Source organism: Quercus lobata, chromosome 2 (assembly GCF_001633185.2).
Source record: "Quercus lobata isolate SW786 chromosome 2, ValleyOak3.0 Primary Assembly, whole genome shotgun sequence".
Classification (NCBI taxonomy): Eukaryota; Viridiplantae; Streptophyta; class Magnoliopsida; order Fagales; family Fagaceae; genus Quercus; species Quercus lobata.
This window is the reverse complement of record NC_044905.1, coordinates 78,222,227-78,239,720: the sequence shown is the minus strand read 5'-3', so window position 1 is coordinate 78,239,720 and position 17,494 is coordinate 78,222,227. Positions and strand designations below refer to the sequence as shown.

At 34.9% G+C, this 17,494-nt stretch overlaps 1 protein-coding gene across 1 annotated transcript; it reads right to left on the bottom strand.

The window, feature by feature from the left end:
* Positions 1-15,930: 15,930 nt before the first annotated feature.
* LOC115971516 lies at positions 15,931-16,407 on the bottom strand. The gene has a single exon (XM_031091484.1). The coding sequence runs from the start codon at positions 16,405-16,407 to the stop codon at positions 15,931-15,933; it is 477 nt and encodes a 158-aa protein (XP_030947344.1).
* Between the last annotated feature and the right edge of the window lie 1,087 nt (positions 16,408-17,494).

The following is a 17,494-nucleotide window of genomic DNA, read 5'->3' as shown; positions in this document are numbered from 1 at the left end:
ATCCTTTATTTGATGGAACTAATTATGCGTACTGGAAAATTCGTATGAAAGTTTTTTTGCAAGTTCTAGGTGAACAGGTATGACAAGCTATTGAAGTTGGCTGGATTAAGCCAAAGGAAGCACCAGTGGATTGGGATGATGCAACAATCATAGTGGTAAATTTCAACAGTAGGGCCTTGAATGCCTTGTTTTGTGGGGTGGCTAATGAGGAATTCAAGAAAATATCATCTATGGAAGTTGACAGGGAAGTATGGACCATTCTTAAGACCACCTATGAAGGTACCAAGGCAGTAAAGACTGTGAATCTTCAAAGACTCACTAGTAGTTTTGAAGAAATAAGGATGGAGGAGGATGAGACCTTTGATGAGTTTTATGCTAAACTCATGGATATTGTGAATTCTGCCTTCAACATTGGAGAATCTATAGCAGAATCCAAAATTGTGAGGAAAATCCTTAGGTCCTTATCTGAAAGATTCCATGCCAAGATCATTGTCATTGAAGAAGTAAAGGATATTGATCAACTTCCTTTAACTGAGCTTGTAGGGAATCTTCAAACCTATGAGATGGGATTAGGTTTAATGGAAAAAAGTGGAAAGAGTAGAAACTTGGCTCTTAAGGGTATAGAGAAAGAGATTGAGGACTCTGAAAATGAAGATAAAAGTGAAGATGAAGAAGAAGATGGTGATGAGGATAAGGATCTAACCTTCATAACTAATGAGATTATCAAGCTTCTTCAATTTAGGAAAAAGGATAAGAGCAAACCTCCTGGGAAATCTAAATCCACAAGGAAGGGCAAGAATGAGAAACCCCTCATCCAATTCCATGAGTGCAAAGGTTTTGGTTATATGAGGATAGAGTGCCCAAACTACCTTGTGAAGGAAAAAACCAAGGAGTCAAAAGATAAAGGGTTGGTTGCTACTTGGAGTGATACTGAGAATGACTCTTCTGATGAGTATGTGGATGAATGTAGTCATGTTATACCCTTTATTGCCTCAATCGATAAGGTGATTGTGGAGAATGCTAATGACAATGAGGATTCTTCTGATGATGAAGTACCCAAGAAGATGACCCTTCAAGTAGCCTATGATAAGCTATACACTGAATTTATAAAATCTGAAAAGACTTCTCATTTTTGTAGAAAAGTTCTTAATGAGGTAAAAACTAAAAAAGGCTAATCTATTAGTCAAACTAGATAAGACTACAAGGTTAGTTGAGACTCTTGTTTTGGAGAACACCTTATTAGAAGAAAAGGTCAAGAATCTTAAGGTAGAGCTTAGTCAATCTAGAACTCAAATAGAAAGGATGTCTAGTACAAATCTTGATGAGGTATTAAGTGCCCAGAAGCCTAGTTCTGATAAGACTGGTTTAGGATATGTTGTTTCCTCCGGCCCTTCCTCTTCCACGACTTCTGGATCAAAGACCATCTTTATGCTCCAATCTGAGAAAGGTAATAAAGGTATGAAATCTAAAACTGATTTGGCTAATTCTAAATCCTTTGTTAGACATCATGCTTGTCACCATTATGGTATTTTTGGACACATTCGTCCTAATTGCTTTAAGTTGTATCCTCATAAGCAATTGTCCAAACGGTCATAAGTTTCCTCTCAAGGACCTACACCTTTTTTTGGATAGTTATTAAAAGTTTTGAACTTTTTAACTCAATTTTAGGAGAGTTCTAATTCTTCTATGTCATTTAGTAGATTTACTAGGACACGTGCATTTTATCTTCACAGCCAAAGACTCGTGCTATGTGGGTGAGAAAGAAACCTAAGACTTATTTGTCTTTTCTGTTTGTCCTCTGCTTTAATTCTTTCTGTCTAAAGTAGGGCTTTCTTTACTTGATTTCTTGTCTGCTTTTGGAATCATGTTTTCATGCATCTGCACCATTCTATCATGCCTTCATGCATATGCATCCTTCTTTCATGCTTTCATGATGTTTGTCTGTTTTTGTTTGGTTGTTTAGTCTTCATTTTGTTTGTTTTTCAAAATAAAAAGAAAAAATAAAAAAAAAATACAAAAACGGTGTGTGTTTGTGTACATTAGTATTTGTGTACCTTGGATGGCCATTGAAACAAAGTTTTCTAAACTTTGTATAGCTTAGATGAGTATCTCTATGCACAACTAAGCAAGTGAGTTTTGTGGCTCATGTTTATGATAAATAAGATTAAGTGATTTCTTGTACTTAACACTTGTATCACTTTTTTTTATGGGAATGACTAAAAAATCCTAAGAGAAAAGAATAAATAACCATCTCACCACTATTGCCTGCCAATCATGAAATGACATTTGTATGTTTCGGCATAGCAAAAGTAGAATGTCAAATGCTTGACATAATTGGGTATTTCTTTTCTCTCTTTTATATGCCCATGCATTATTTGCTTAAAAAGAAAAAATATGCAAAGAAAAAATAAAAAGCAAAAAGATCAAAATGTTTTAAATATGATTACAAGCGTGTATTTTAGGAGATGTGGGAGTTATAAAATGTACCTCAAAGGTGATAGTCCCCATCAAACAATTATAATTGTGTATGAGTTAAAGTGATTTTCTCATATCTTAAATCGTCATAACATGTATATACTCATGCAATCTTGCAATGTTTTTCACACACAACACGCAATATTCTTTGCTACTCTTGATACATGTGTAGGTACAATGTGATTTGGTTATCACAAGGTTTACATGTATTAATGTATGCTCACTAAACTGTCTTGACTCATTTTTGAAATATAAAATTGGTTAGATTTGTTGTGTGTGTGTATGCGTGTGTGTGTGTGTGATCTATATGCTTAAAATTCTTATTGAAAGATGATTTTGAGAAATTAAAATGTTGATTGGATCCTTAGTTGAGTTGCATGCTTGATTGCATTCATATTTATATTTTTCCCTACTTGAAAATTTGTTTTTAAGCAATCTCGACACCTCCTCGACACTTGGTTATCTATCGAGCTTTTCAACTTCCTCTTGTCACAATCTTGATAGCTTCTCAACAACTAGGTGGATCGATTGAGATTTCTTTTAGATCCTTGATAGCCTCTCGACAGTTGGTGGATCAATCGAGATCCTCTTGCATGCATTGTTTTTCATATGTTTTACATCTTTCTTTTATCTTGTCATCCATAGCATCTTGTTTCATTACATTCATGCATTTATATGGATTTCTTGTGCCCCTTTGATCATCTTTATATCTCTCGAGTGAAGCTTTCTAGTTTCTTGTATCCTTTGTCAATCATAACAAAAAGGGGGAGAAAATGTGGAGAAAATGCGGTTTCTTTTTAAGATTCTACATGTTAAGGGGAGAAATACATGTCTTTATAAGGGGGATTCGTATTTCATCTTGTTAGGGGGAGTGTTTACCTCCTTTTTGTACACTGGTCTTATGATCATTATTGACATACATTGTACTTATCTTCTTTATATGCTGATGTATGTTTCTTTCACCTACCCTTACATGTGTTTTTTTTTTTTTTCTCTTTATGCACATGTTTCTTATTACTTGTATACAATCTATTATTTCTATTTCACAAAATGATACATTGATGAGTTTTGTTTAAAGTGTTTCAGAAATACAGGTTATCAAAGTCTACTTGCCATAAACTCTTTCCTTACAAAGTTTTTCAAGAGTTTATGTTAGGATAGATTTTATTGTATTCAACAAGTGAATATGAGTTGAGTGTTTTATGACTTTTCTCATATTTCATTTGTTTGTTATGGTTTTGTCATGGATTGCCAAAGGGGGAGATTGTTAAGGACATATTTTGTGTAATTGGCTAATCCTTTGACAAAACGCACTTTACTTGTATTTGGGTAGATCTAGGATGTGTTTAATACTTCAAGAAACATATTGTTTAAGTCTAATATTAAATCCATAAATATTGGACCAAGAAACAAGTAAAGAAAAGTTGTTCACTAAAGCTAGACAAATAGCTTGACAGATAGCTATCTATCAAGATTTAATGAGGCTTGACAAATACTATCTATCGAGGTATCTATCGAGAATTACGAAATTCAGATTTTCAGATCTGATTTTCGGTCCATGCTGACATGTATGTGTAGAGTTTCTTTTCTCACAACCCTAGACATATAAAAGTCTTATTTTAGAGGCCGTCACATAAGAGAATACAAGGAGAACATACGCAAAAAAGTGACCAATGCCTTATTCTCTCTGAAAGAAGCTACTGTGTCTTTGTGCCTTAGGGTTTTGTAACCAAGTGCTTCTTGATCTTCATTATTGATAAAGTGAAGAACTTTGCAGCCAACATCTTCTTCAAGTTGGTGTGTTAGTCGCATACTGGGAGCCGTCCATCATTAGTTAGTCACGTACTAAGATCCATGCAAAAAAGGTGGCATTCATATATTGAAGATGTCACAACTCAAATCCATGGAACATGAATTTAGATGCATGACTAATCTGCTAAACTTATATAACTCCATAAACATAATTAATCCAAAATAAATTAAAACTCCAAAGAAACAATACTCTTAAATAAAACCACTTACAAAAATCCAAACTCCACAAATTTAGAATAATCTCCAAAATATAGTGAAATCTAAAGCGGAATAATAAAAAAAATAACTAATAATCTTTTAAGACTTCAAATATTATTGACTTCGCCTAAAACTCCCACGCTCTACCTTGCACCTTACGAAGCAATCCAAAGATTCTGTTCCCCAACTAAACTTTAATCTGAAAATTGTAATTGATGGGGTGAGCCACACATCCAGTAAGTAATTATACAGAATACACAACGGAATAGAGTCAAGCCAGGCACGAGTATTTTGATTTTTCACAAACTCATTCAATGATATCAAAAATAATTATTCCAAAACATATAATGAATCACTTAATATAATGGTAATCACATCTTAAAATCATTAGAAAACACATACATATAATTGATCAGAACACAGTGTCACATATACACATCACATATTCTCACATACAATCCTGTGAGCAGATACCAACATCTAAACCCTGCTGGTGAGGGATCAACACATATTCTCACATACAATCCTGTGAGCGGATTTACACATATATTTGATATATTTGATCAAATCCAAAAACACTTATTTTGAGTCACATATCACAAAGCAAAATTTATACAAAATATAATAATTTACTTGATAGTAACAATTTCTTTTCAAATACAGAGGCATATCAAAGATCACAATATCGAATAGAACATAAATCAAAGGATGCTTGACCCTCTTAGGGAATGAATAAGAACTGAAGAGTTTATATAAATATATTACAATTCTTGAGTAAATCTGAAAATTCAATTTGCTAAAAGAAACGTTTCAAATATCATTTGGAGAATAGGAATATGACTTTAAAATTACTTGGTTTTAACAAATTTAAATGACAAGAACCTTTTTAGAAAGCTTACATTGAAATTAATTATTTACGGAAAAATAGTTTAGTTTAGAAATCATCTTTTAAATGAGATTTAGACATTCAAAACTTATTTAAAATTCAAAGTATCTCTTTAAAACATTATTTAATACTCGAAATTTCTCTTTCAAAGATACAAAAATACTTTTGACAAACTTTAGAAAATATAAGTTTGAAATACAAAACTTTTGAAAACTTCTAAGAACCTAATGGATAAAACTTGTGCATATTATGCATAATTACTTACAGCACTTGAATCTCTCTGAAAGTCCAGCCGAAACAACCTCCAAAAAGTCTCAAAACACTCTTAAATAGGACCTATCATCAATCATAAAATATACTTAATATCCTCTACAAAATATAAAGCATATAGAACTATACAAATGGACTCACTAGAATTATATTTTGCTGAACTAATAACACTTTCAGCACTAAATTAACGTTTTTCTAACTGATGGTATTCTAACCAATAATACCTCCTTGTATTAATCGAAACTCATTTAACCATGAGGAATGTAGTAGCAGCACTTTAGAATTTAATATAAGGATTTTTGGTATGAAATCTTAAAATTGCCACTAGCCTTTTAAAAAGAAAGCTGTAGACGTGTTGAACCTAAATGGTTCTTTGTTTGGACAATAGTCAACACCTAGGCAATAGACTATTAAAGCTATCAGTAAAAGAAAAATAGGACCTTGACAAAAATAAGAGCCAACTAGTGACAAAGGGCGGGGTCGGGTGCAAATTCTCCAGCAAAATAAAATTAATATTATGGTATGGATCAGCAGCCCAAAAGTTCTTATGGCCTTACAAAATTCTAACTCTTTAATTCTTATTTCTAACGGTGAGAAATCATACCTTGAACAATCTGATTGCCTTTTCACTTGTACGTGTTTTAAACTCCAAGGAAAGACCTCTTAGCCTCTTTGATAAAACTCTTTTTATAAAAACCTTAATTTATCTTTTCCTCCACCTTATATATTAACACATAAGAGATGTGGGCTTGGTGGGGTAGTGGGCTAGAGTTTAAAACCCACTTGAACTTATCTCTTTATTTTGCAAGGAGCCCATAAAACATCTTCCTCTCTTCTTTTTTTATTTATTTATTTTAATTGCCTCACTAAATTGTATGCACTAAAACTTTAATTTTCTCACCTATTTATAGCACCACAAAATTGTCTACTCCCATCTTATTGTGCACACACATATAGTACCTCAACTTTATATAAAAATTGACAAGGTACAATGATAATCATAAAATCAAAATTGGGGTATTACAGAAGAGTTCAGAGGTTCTGAAGTGGTAGATGGTTTCTACTGTAAGTTTATCTACAGGGATTGTAAAGTCTAAAGACAAAAGTTTTGTACTAGATCTGAAACTTCTTTTTATTATAGTGGATTGCTTTTCAAGAAGATTTCCCCCCAGGTTTTTTACTGTGAAACTAGTTTATTTCATTGGTTTTCCTAAGTCATCATATCTTGTCTTTTTCTTTTTCTTTTTCTTTTCTTTTTCTTTTTCCACTACATGATTTTGACATGATATTGATGTTAGTATGTTTTAACAAGGTTTATTCATAATAAATCTAATTAACAACTTGAATTTAAAACTTGTTAATTCTATCAACTAAGGTCTAAATTTCCCAACAAGTATCATAGTTTAAAGTTCTACCAAATGGTGCTTTCTTTGAGAATAAAAGAGGATTTTCTTAAAGTTTTCCTTTGCCTAAGCAGCCAGTGAAAGTCGGTGCCTACCCTTGTGGTTAGGCGTGGGGTTTCCTTGTTTTTCTGTCTTGCGTTAGGGATCAAGGAATGTCTGTTAATGATTAGCACGAGTATCGTGGAGTCACTGTCCGAGGAGTGGAAGAATTTTTTGCTTTCGGAGCATGAGGGCAACCAGTACCTAGATGAGGAAGGTGAAATCGAAGTGGAAAATTTCTTAGCAGCCTATTCTTTTACCAGCTGAGTGCTAAATATGGAGGCTATTGCACGTATGTTCAAACTATTGTGGGATACTCAAAAGGGGTTTGAAGTAAGAGACATGGGAAATCATAGGGTTTTATTCGAGTTTAAGGATTTTAGGGATGTAGACTGTGTACTGAAGGGAGAACCCTGGTCAGTCGACAAACATCTAGTGGCCCTAAAACAAGTCTCAAAGCAGACTAATGTGCGAAACCTAAACTTCGATAGGACTGGCTTTTGGGTACAAGTCCACAATCTGCCTATTGGTAGTTTTCTATGGCAGTGGCTAAGGAGGTTGCGTCAGTGGCTTATGTATGTAAAAGATTAGGTGCCTCTTTTAGAGCTTGTAGTTTTAATCATGTTTGACGGGAAGGAAATAGATTAGCTCATGCCTTAGCTAGACGAGTAGTTGTAGTTGTAGACACAGATGTGTGGGTGGAACCTTTACCTAGTGATTTGGAGGATGTTTTCCAATCGGACTTAGTTTAATAAAATTCACTTACTTCTTTGTCAAAAAAAAAAAAAAAAAGATGAGGATTTTCTTTATTTAGCCTTTCAAGTCACCAAATTTTATATTTATATCAAACTATTATTTGATTACCATAGCTAATGGGATAGATGCATTTATTCCATGTGTTAATTATCTATAGATTATGCATTAAGTATTTAGTCAAAAGAAATTTACATGGTTATTTTATAAAATTCGTATAAGAAATTTAATTTATTTGGATACTTATTATTAAAAAAAAAAAGACTTGGAATATGAAATTCTTTCTTTTATTTAGTTGTTTTGGCAACAATTGAAACAATGTAAAAATATCATTTTGGTCCCTCTATTTTGGGGTCACTATCAATTTGGTCCATGGTTCATATATTTTGGTAATATTCAATTTGATCATTGTTATTTTTATTTTTTTGGCTCCTTACAATTAGGCAAAAGCACCCATGTGTTTTTCTTTTTTTTAGTAGGAAAAATTCAAACTGACCCTTACTCAATAACAAAAGGCTTAACCAATTGAGCTAATGGTACTCAATTCACAACTCCTCTCATTTTCTTTTTTTCTTTTTTGATCTGAGATAGAGTTTTACTCTAACCTAATCTATGTGTATGTATATAAAACTCCCTCTCAGAAACTTGAACCCTAACCCTTACTCGCAACACCCCACAAACACTTATACTTATGAAGTGACCATCATGCCAAGGGTAGGTGGTGGTAATTCATAACTCCTTTCAATGGCATGTAATAGATTACTTTGTGCTATGTAACTAAAAAGAGTATTAATACGGTAAATGCATTTATTTTTTATTTTATATATACGGTTCTAAAAAAAGCTATTTATATAAAATGACTTTTTATAGTTACATTTTTTAAGATTTATATAAGGAAAGGTCTTTTGAAATATGGAATTCAAACTCGAATCTAGTTGTTTCAATAATTATTGAAACAAACTCCAACAAAAGACAAGCAAATTTAATAACATTCAATCAAGAATCTTAAAATAAAAAGTTGTGAGCTAAAGTAATGAAAATAATTAAAATACCATCAATTCAGTCAAGCAATATATGTATATTCTCAGTTATATTAATATTAACAATTTGCATTTCTTTTTTCATTTCTAATGAAATGTAATATGTTAGGTTCTAAGTACTTAGAAACTTATATATGAGAACTTTAATTTGTATTGTTGGCAAATCATGATCAAAACAGGTTTTTAGTCTTGTTTAGATTTGCTCAAAGTATAGGTTTTTTGTGTAAAGTTGGAATCGAGTTGTTGAAGAATTCATTGTGTAATTCGGTTTGGCTAGATCGATCGAGAATTAGACTCGATCAATCGAAAGTCAGGCAGAATGTTTTTCTGCAAAATTTTCCAACTCAGCCCTAAGGCCATATGATGTGTAGGGTTTTATGTTTTGCCCTAGGTATAAAAGGGAAACCCTAGCCACGTTTTTGAGGTTACTCTATTTGCTAGGTGTGTGAATCTCTTGTCAGATCTAGAGGTGGTTGCCTTCACACATGCTTAGGATTATCAAGAAGGAGATTTCATTGAGAGCTTGATGATCATTCAGTTGCTGCATTAAAGAGCTTAAAGAAACACAAGCGGGTGTGCTTGTATTTGCTGGAGAATCCAAGAAAGAAGGAGTCTGTGGTTTCAGAGCTTGCACGTGGTCATGTCAGTAAGTTTTTTACTGGTAGGTAGCAATAGGATGTTAGTGGTCTAAGTCGCTATTGTAAAATTTCGATTCTTTCATAGTGGATTCAGGTTTATCTTGAGGATAGCTAGGTTAAATCCTCACCAGGTTTTTACTGGTGTGGTTTCCTAGGTCATCATATCTTTGTGTTCTTTATATTTCGCACTTTACATTGATATGATTATATGATTATGTTAACCTAGATCTGAAATTTGGACTAAGTAATCACTTGGCTAATTTACTAGGTTAATTCAGTTGTGTTTTAAGGGGTCTAAAAACATGCATAATATAATTGAAATTATTTCCCAAATATTTTAACTTATAATAACTTATTAAGTATTATACTTGGATCATAAAATATTTCTTACAAAATATTTTAAAATATACCACGTCGTTGTGTGGTACACAAGAACATTCATTATGTTTCCATTGCATGCATCATTTCCCTCACATGATGGTGAACTCTCATGTGAGGGAAATGGTGCATGCAATGGAAACAGGATATACAACCTCGGGGTACATGTACATCGGCTAGCTATTGCTTCTCTATAGGGGCGGTGCTACTCTTTGTTTGGGGGGTTACTTCAAAAAAAAAAAAAAAAATTATATATTTTTAATATTTTTTTTGTTAGTTTAATACATTAATTTTTTCTTAAAAATATTTTTGCATGCCATAACTTAAATCTTATACATCCTTATTACAAGTATTTCTAACTCTAAAGTAAGAGTAAGTGTTTGCGAATTGTAAGTGTCACTCTTTATTATAAATTTTTATTATATATGTATGAGTGTGTCTAATATTGATTGTATGCATTACTTTTTTTTTTATAATGTCATTTGTGTAAATAATGACGTGTAAGTGAATGTTTGTGTGTATAATATAAATATAATATAATTTTATATAATTTAATAATTAGAAAATGGAGAGGATTTGTTACATGAGTGTGAATAGTTATTATGTTATTATAACTTTTTGTCATAAAGTTAGAAAAATTCAAGAAACACATTGCAAAGTTAGTGATTATTCAAGCATTTTATTGGTTAAGTAAACATGTAGTGAATTATTTTATGTATGAATAAGTGTGGTTGTGTGTGTCAATAATTAATAGAGAGCCAATGAGAGTTGAGTTTAGTCATTTAGTTTAAAATATTTTTATAAAAACAATGACAAATATATAATATTAACTGCATAAAAATAAAAATTTAGACAAATTTAACAAAATAAAATGGTCATAGCTACCCATATTGGCAATAAATACTCATAATGAACTGTCATATAACAATTCAAAATTTGAAAACTTGTAGAAGGAAATTATAAAAATTCAAGTTTTTTTTTTTTTTTGGTCTATAACTCGATATATTCAAGTTCTCTTTTTATTAATTTTTTTAATTTAAATATCTTAATGACCCCCTAAACAAAATTTCTGAAGCTGCCACTACTTCTAAAAAAAAAAAAAAGGCTAGTTATTTCTTAATGCAGGAAGAATAAATTTCTTGGTGTCTGAAACACTAGTTTTAAACCATTTGTAATTATTGACATTGAGGGGTTGTTTGGTTTTTTTTTTTTTTTTTTTTGGTCATCACTCATCACTTCTCGCTCAATTTTTGTCACTCATCACTCATCACTCATCACTTTTTTCTTTTTTTTGAGAAGCCAACCTGGAAGTCCAGGAAGGAACTTTATTAGACAAAAAAAAAAAAAAAAATTAAGGAACATCAAAAGCAACCAGGGGGACAATGTCTCTAGATATGTCTTCTAACCAGACCTTAAAATCTTCCCCCTCTTTTGCTTTCTTTGCCAAAGCATCGGCAACCTTATTACAAGAACGATTAACAAAACAAAAATCACACCAATTCAATTGAGAAGACGAATGGTAGATATCATCAATGATATGACCAAAAGAAGAATGTTCAGCCGTTCTAGACTTGATAGCATTGATAACCCTAGTAGCATCACCTTCGAATACCATCTCGTGAAGACTCAATTCCAAAGCAAAAATAACTGCACCGTGGCATGCAAGGATTTCGACCTCAACTACTATTTGTGGGGGGGAAATATGCATTAAAAGAGCACCAATGATAGCACCTCGCTAGTCCCGTATCACCACGCCAATACCTATAGAATTTGTGCTCTGGAAAATTGCACCATCAAAGTTAGCTTTTATACTGATTTGACTCAGAAGGGCGCCACTGAATTGAAGTCGGCAGCTAGGTAGAAATTGGATTCGAATCCTGGGCATTAAGGAAGTCTTATAAGAGGCCACTAGCTTTTTGTACAATTTGATTCAGGGGAATGAATTAGAGGCCCAACCAAGGCAATTATGCTTGTTCCACAAAAGCCAAGAAATGATTATAAAAAGTTCTGCTCTAAGATCATCAGATACCTGCAAAAAATGAGCAAACAGATTAGAAAAATCCCCTAGAGGGATTGCAACTGAGCTTCAGGCCCAGCTTAGTTGGCTCCACACATTCTCTAGTGCCTTACATCCCCACACAGCATGGAGAATATCTTCGGGTTGGGCATTACATACCGTGCATCTGTCAGTATCAGCTATAAGGCAACGGAACAAGTTGACCATGGTGGGCAGAGCCTTATTGCAAGCACGCCACGCAAAATGCTTCATCTTGGAAGGGATCTGTAGCATCCATAAGCCTCTCCAAAATGACTTCTGGGGGTTAGGATTTGAGTTACTAGTGTTGTTGGCTGAAGCATCACAAGCCAGCAATTTATAGACACTTCAGGCAGTCAACAGGCCAGAAGGAGTTTTGGACCATATCAGACGATCACTAGGGAGTCTGAAACTCAGCGGGATACTCAAAATGATTTTAGCCTCATGCGGTAAATTTTGGTGAACTAAATCAACTTTCCAAGCACATGAAGTTGAATCAATGAGGCTACTGACCTTGGTATCGGGTGGAATATTGGGGAGAGGAGAGATAACCATTCTATAGCATTGGTCAGGAAGCCATTTGTCTTCCTTTATACTGACGGAGGCACCGTTCCCTATCCGCCAAACCATGCCCCTTTTAACCACATATCTAACACTAAAAATACTCTTCCATGCATAAGACCCCCCATTCACCTCGGGTGCTTCTAGAATTGAGCAATTCGGAAAAAATCTAGCTTTGAAAACCTTATGGCATAGAGAATCCGGATTATTAATCATTCTCCATACTTGCTTGGCCAAAAGAGTTTTGTTAAACTTCTCAATCTCCTTAAACCTCATACCTCCCACCTCCTATGCTTCACAAAGCCTTTCCCATTTTACCCAATGAACTTTTCTTGCCTCACCATTGTAACCCCACCAAAATTTTCGAATCATGATCTCAATTTCTTTTATCAAACCTTAGGAAGTTTGAAACAACTCATGGAGTAAGTTGAGATCGCTTGGATTACTGATTTAATAAGCACCTCTCTAACAGCCTGAGAAAGGAGTTTTTCCTTCCACCCCTACAATTTCTTCCAAATCCTTTCTTTAATATAGACAAAGCTATGTTTTTTTTTGCTCTCCTAGCAAAAGCTGGAAAACCCAAATATTTTTCGTATTGTCTAATGAATAGGGCACCCAATAGCACTTGAATACTAGCCTGGATATCATGATGGGTGTTAGCACTGAAAAATATATTAGTTTTGTCTCTATTTATTTTTTGCCTCGACCACTTCTCTTAAATAGATAATATATCAAGAATTACCTGACATTTGGATTCTTTTGCTTGGCACTATCATCCGCAAAGAACAAGTGAGACACCCAAGGAGCATTTCTACAAATTGAGACACCCCTAAGAAACCCATATGATTCGGCTTTGTGGATCAATCCTTGAAGCCCTATAGCACATATTAGGAAGAGATAAAGGGAGAGTGGATCACCTTGCCTTAGGCCTCTACTAGGAATGATGTGACCAACTGGGACCCCATTAATAATGGCTGAAAAAGAGACAGTTTTGATGCAAGACATGATAATATTCACAAATTTCCTAGAGAAACCCAAATGCAACATTGCTTTTTCCAAAAAAAACCCCATTCCACCCAATCATAGGCCTTACTCATGTCAAGCTTTAAGGCCATGAAACCCAACTTCCCTTGGGTTTTTCTTTTAGGATAGTGCAATGTCTTAAAAGCCACCAAGATGTTATCAATTATGAGACAACCTGATAAAAAAGCACTTTGAGAATCTGAGACAATATATGGTAAGATACATTTCAACCGATTAACCAAAACTTTTGCAATAAGTTTGTAGACCACATTATAGAGGTTGATTGGTCTAAAGTCTAAAACTTTTTTGGATCTTTAATTTTTGGTATGAGAGCTATGAAAGTAGAGTTGAAATTAGCAGGAACATGACCATTATTAAGTGCATTTAGGACAACTTCAGTAACATCCCTACCAACAATGTGCCAAAAAGATTTATAGAAAATAGGTGACATACCATTAGGTCCGGGGGCAATGAGAGGGGCCATTTGGTTGAGAGCTTTAAAGACTTCCTCACCTATGAAATTCTTATCCAATTCTAAATTCATTTCTGCAGTGACAGGGGTGTCATGCCAACCAAAACTTCATCAAAACCCATGGGATTTGATGTAGAGAAAATATTTAGGAAATACTTTTCCACCATTCTGCCTACACGGTCTTCATCTTCTACCCACAGCCCAGATTCATCCTCCAAACCCAGAATTAAATTATGCTTGTTCCTTTGGTTTGCACGACAATGGAAGTACCTAGTGTTTTAGTCTCCATCCTTCAGCCAATCTGCATGCGCTCTTTGCTTCCACATGGTCTCTTCCTTGGATTTTAGCACCTCAATTTCTTTCCTTAGCTTGTAAATACAGTCATGTGCAATAACATATAACCCAGCCTCCTCCGCCCCACTAAGCTCTCTTAACTTCTTTGCAAGTGTGTTATGTACCAGCCCAAATGTTTCCCGGTTCCAAGTTCTCAAATTCTCTTAGCTCTTGTCTAACTTTGTTGTCAACACTACCTCCAGAGAAGATGCAGAAACTTCATCCCATGACTATCTCACCACATCTTCACATGAGTTATCTTTCAACCACATTGCTTCGAATTGAAACGGTTTACCTTTACGATAAAACCTTTGTTGTTCCGAATTTTAAACAAGAAGAATGGCCTTATGATCCAAATGAAACACATCCAGATGGTGAATTTGGGTAGTAGGAAAACGAATTATCCAATCCATTGTAGCTATCCCACGATCTAGACAAATCCACACATTTTGATCCCCCGGTCTCCTATTGCACCATGTGAAGGGAAAACCATTAAAACCAAGATCTTTCAAACCATAAAAGTCCAAGGCATATCTAAAGCCTTGCATCTGTCTCTTGAGAAGATCCAACCAACCTTGTTTTTCCTCCAACCAAATAATTTCATTGAAATCCCCCATGCAAACCCACGGTAGGGATAAACGTTGACTCAAATCCCTTAGTAAAGACCAGGAATGTTCTTAGTTGGCAGTTTCAGGGTCACCATAGAAACCCGTAAGACGCCAGGCGTCATCCATTCCAAAGTCTATACTAGTGTCAATGTAATGATCAGAAGAAGTGAGCACAACCAAATTAATGTTTCTCTCCAAAACAAAGCTAGACCACCACCCTGATTCACCTTAGGAACAGCAAAAAAATTCACAAACTTCAACTTCCGGCATATTCTTTCAATAGTAATTTTTTCCACTTTGGTTTCCATCAAAAACACGATTTTGGGATCTTTTTTGTTAATCAAAGCAACCAACTCTTCTTCTGTTTGTGGGTTCTCAAGCCCACGACAGTTCCAGCTTAGGCAACTCATTGGACCTAGTGGTGCTGGACCCCAGCAACCACCTGATTGTTTTCCTTATTCTCCAACCCCCCTACATTCCTATGCAACTTTTTCACCATGCTAGTATCTGCCAAGTCTAGAGGAGGACGTCATTCAACTTGTTTAGACATTTTAGTAAAGGAGTTGTCACTGTCTGCTTCACGTGCCAATTTTTTCCATTTTCTTGTCTCACTCAGAATGACTTCACTATTGGTGATATCAACTAGATTTGGCTTTATTGTAGTAAAAGAGTAAATAACCGTAGGAATAGACTCATTATACTTGTCCACAAGTGCTGAAACCTGTTGCTTAGAGATGTCACACTTCACAGCCAACCTATCATTGACCCCACCTACATCATCATTCTCCAAATTGCAAATATGCTCCATGAAATGGTCCCCCCCCCCTCCCATCAGCACCTTAGTTTGATCAATGTCATATTAGGGGCTTGGTGTTGAGGCTGGGCTAGTGTGTTTTGGCATAGCTGGACCTTTCATCCACATTGTATCTCCACGACATCTTCTTGAAACCACAACCACGGTTTTACAATTCTGCCTAATGGGTTCTGCCCAAAGCCACTCTCCATACTATTGATTCTCTTTTTTCAATTTTCCCTTTCCTTGAAGCCAAAGATCACAATCCCTTTCGTTATGATTAACTCGACCACACCAATAGCAAAAGTTTGGAAGGGGCTCAAACTTGAGAAGAGCCCATCCAATATGCTCACCCTCCAACCAAAGCTTGCAGCAACGTGGAAGGGGTTTAGTGATATCAAGGGACACACGGATCTGCAAAAACTCACACCCTTGGCCATCATCCTCAGGATCGGCCACTTGCACAATTTTACCTATCGTATTACCCACTACCTCGCCAATTTCCTGAGTCATACTCTTTTCTAGGATGTTGTGAAGTTGCACCCAAAAAGCAGAGGTGGTATACTCCAAAAGTGGGGCAAATTCTACATCCACTGCACGTTGGAACACTACCAGGCTTTTATCATAGGACCACGGTTCACACTCCCAAACCCTCTCTAAATCCAGAGCATCATCAAATTCGAAAACCATGATGTTCCCTCCAATGTCTTGAATTTTGAATTCACCACTCGGTTTCCATAGTGGTTTAAAAGTTCAAGCAACTGCTTCAATATTCGTTGTCCACTTTGTGAAAAACCTGGCTGCCAATCTGTAGATAAGTGGCGCACTGCTCCGAGGCACATCAGCACCCTGCTCTTCTTCTTTGGTTAGGGAGAAACAAGACCAAAGATCATCAAGTGATGCCATGGTGATAGAGTAGAGAAGAAAAACAAAACAAAGGATACTAGAGATCCACAACCCATCCTAGCAGAAACGTAGAGCGTATTGAAGGGAAAAAGAAACCTACACAGAGATAGGGATAGAATTCTACACGCACCTTGAAGAAACCCTAGCAAGAGATAAACCCTAGCAGAGGAACCCTAGGCGGCAAGAAACGTTAAAAAGAATTTTTAGATCTATTCTTCTGTTAGTTGTATGTTCTACAAAAACCTTTCATCATCATCACTTATCACTCATCACTTAAAATACCCCAATTTCTCCAACCCCATCCGTTTGGCACTCATCACTCAATGACTTTGTTTCAAAATAAATAAATAAATAAAAATAAAAAGTCAAGATATGCAGTTGGTTGCATTATTTCAAAAAAAAAACCAAAAAGTCAAACATTACGGCTAAAATTTCAAAAGTTGTGGGTTTAATTACAAAAATGCCATTAGAAATTGAGTTTTGGAAACTGAAAACACCTAAAATGTGTTTTTAGTTTCCATAACTCATCATTCAAAAATCAGAGAATTGAGTGATGGAAACAAAAACAGGAAACACAGCCAAACAAGCTTTCTTGGAGTGGGTCTCACTTATTTTGAATTATGGGTGATGGAAACAGAGTTACGGGTGATGGAAACATAAGAACCAAATAGCCTCTTAGATCTCAAAAATAGCAATTTCTTGGTAGTGACCCTGCTTGTCTAGATTTGTGTGGAGAGAGAGAGAGAGAGAGAGAGAGAGAGAGAGGTGTATAATTGTGTATATTATATTGAACACACCATCAAGTTCAACTATACAATGAGATGTCTATAAGTCTAATAATACTTCTACTCCACGTATAATTAGGGATGGT

What these genes read in the sequence shown, in the direction of transcription:
- LOC115971516 (XM_031091484.1), bottom strand. Translation starts at nt 16,407, where the DNA reads ATGGTTTTCGAATTTGATGATGCTCTGGATTTAGAGAGGGTTTGGGAG.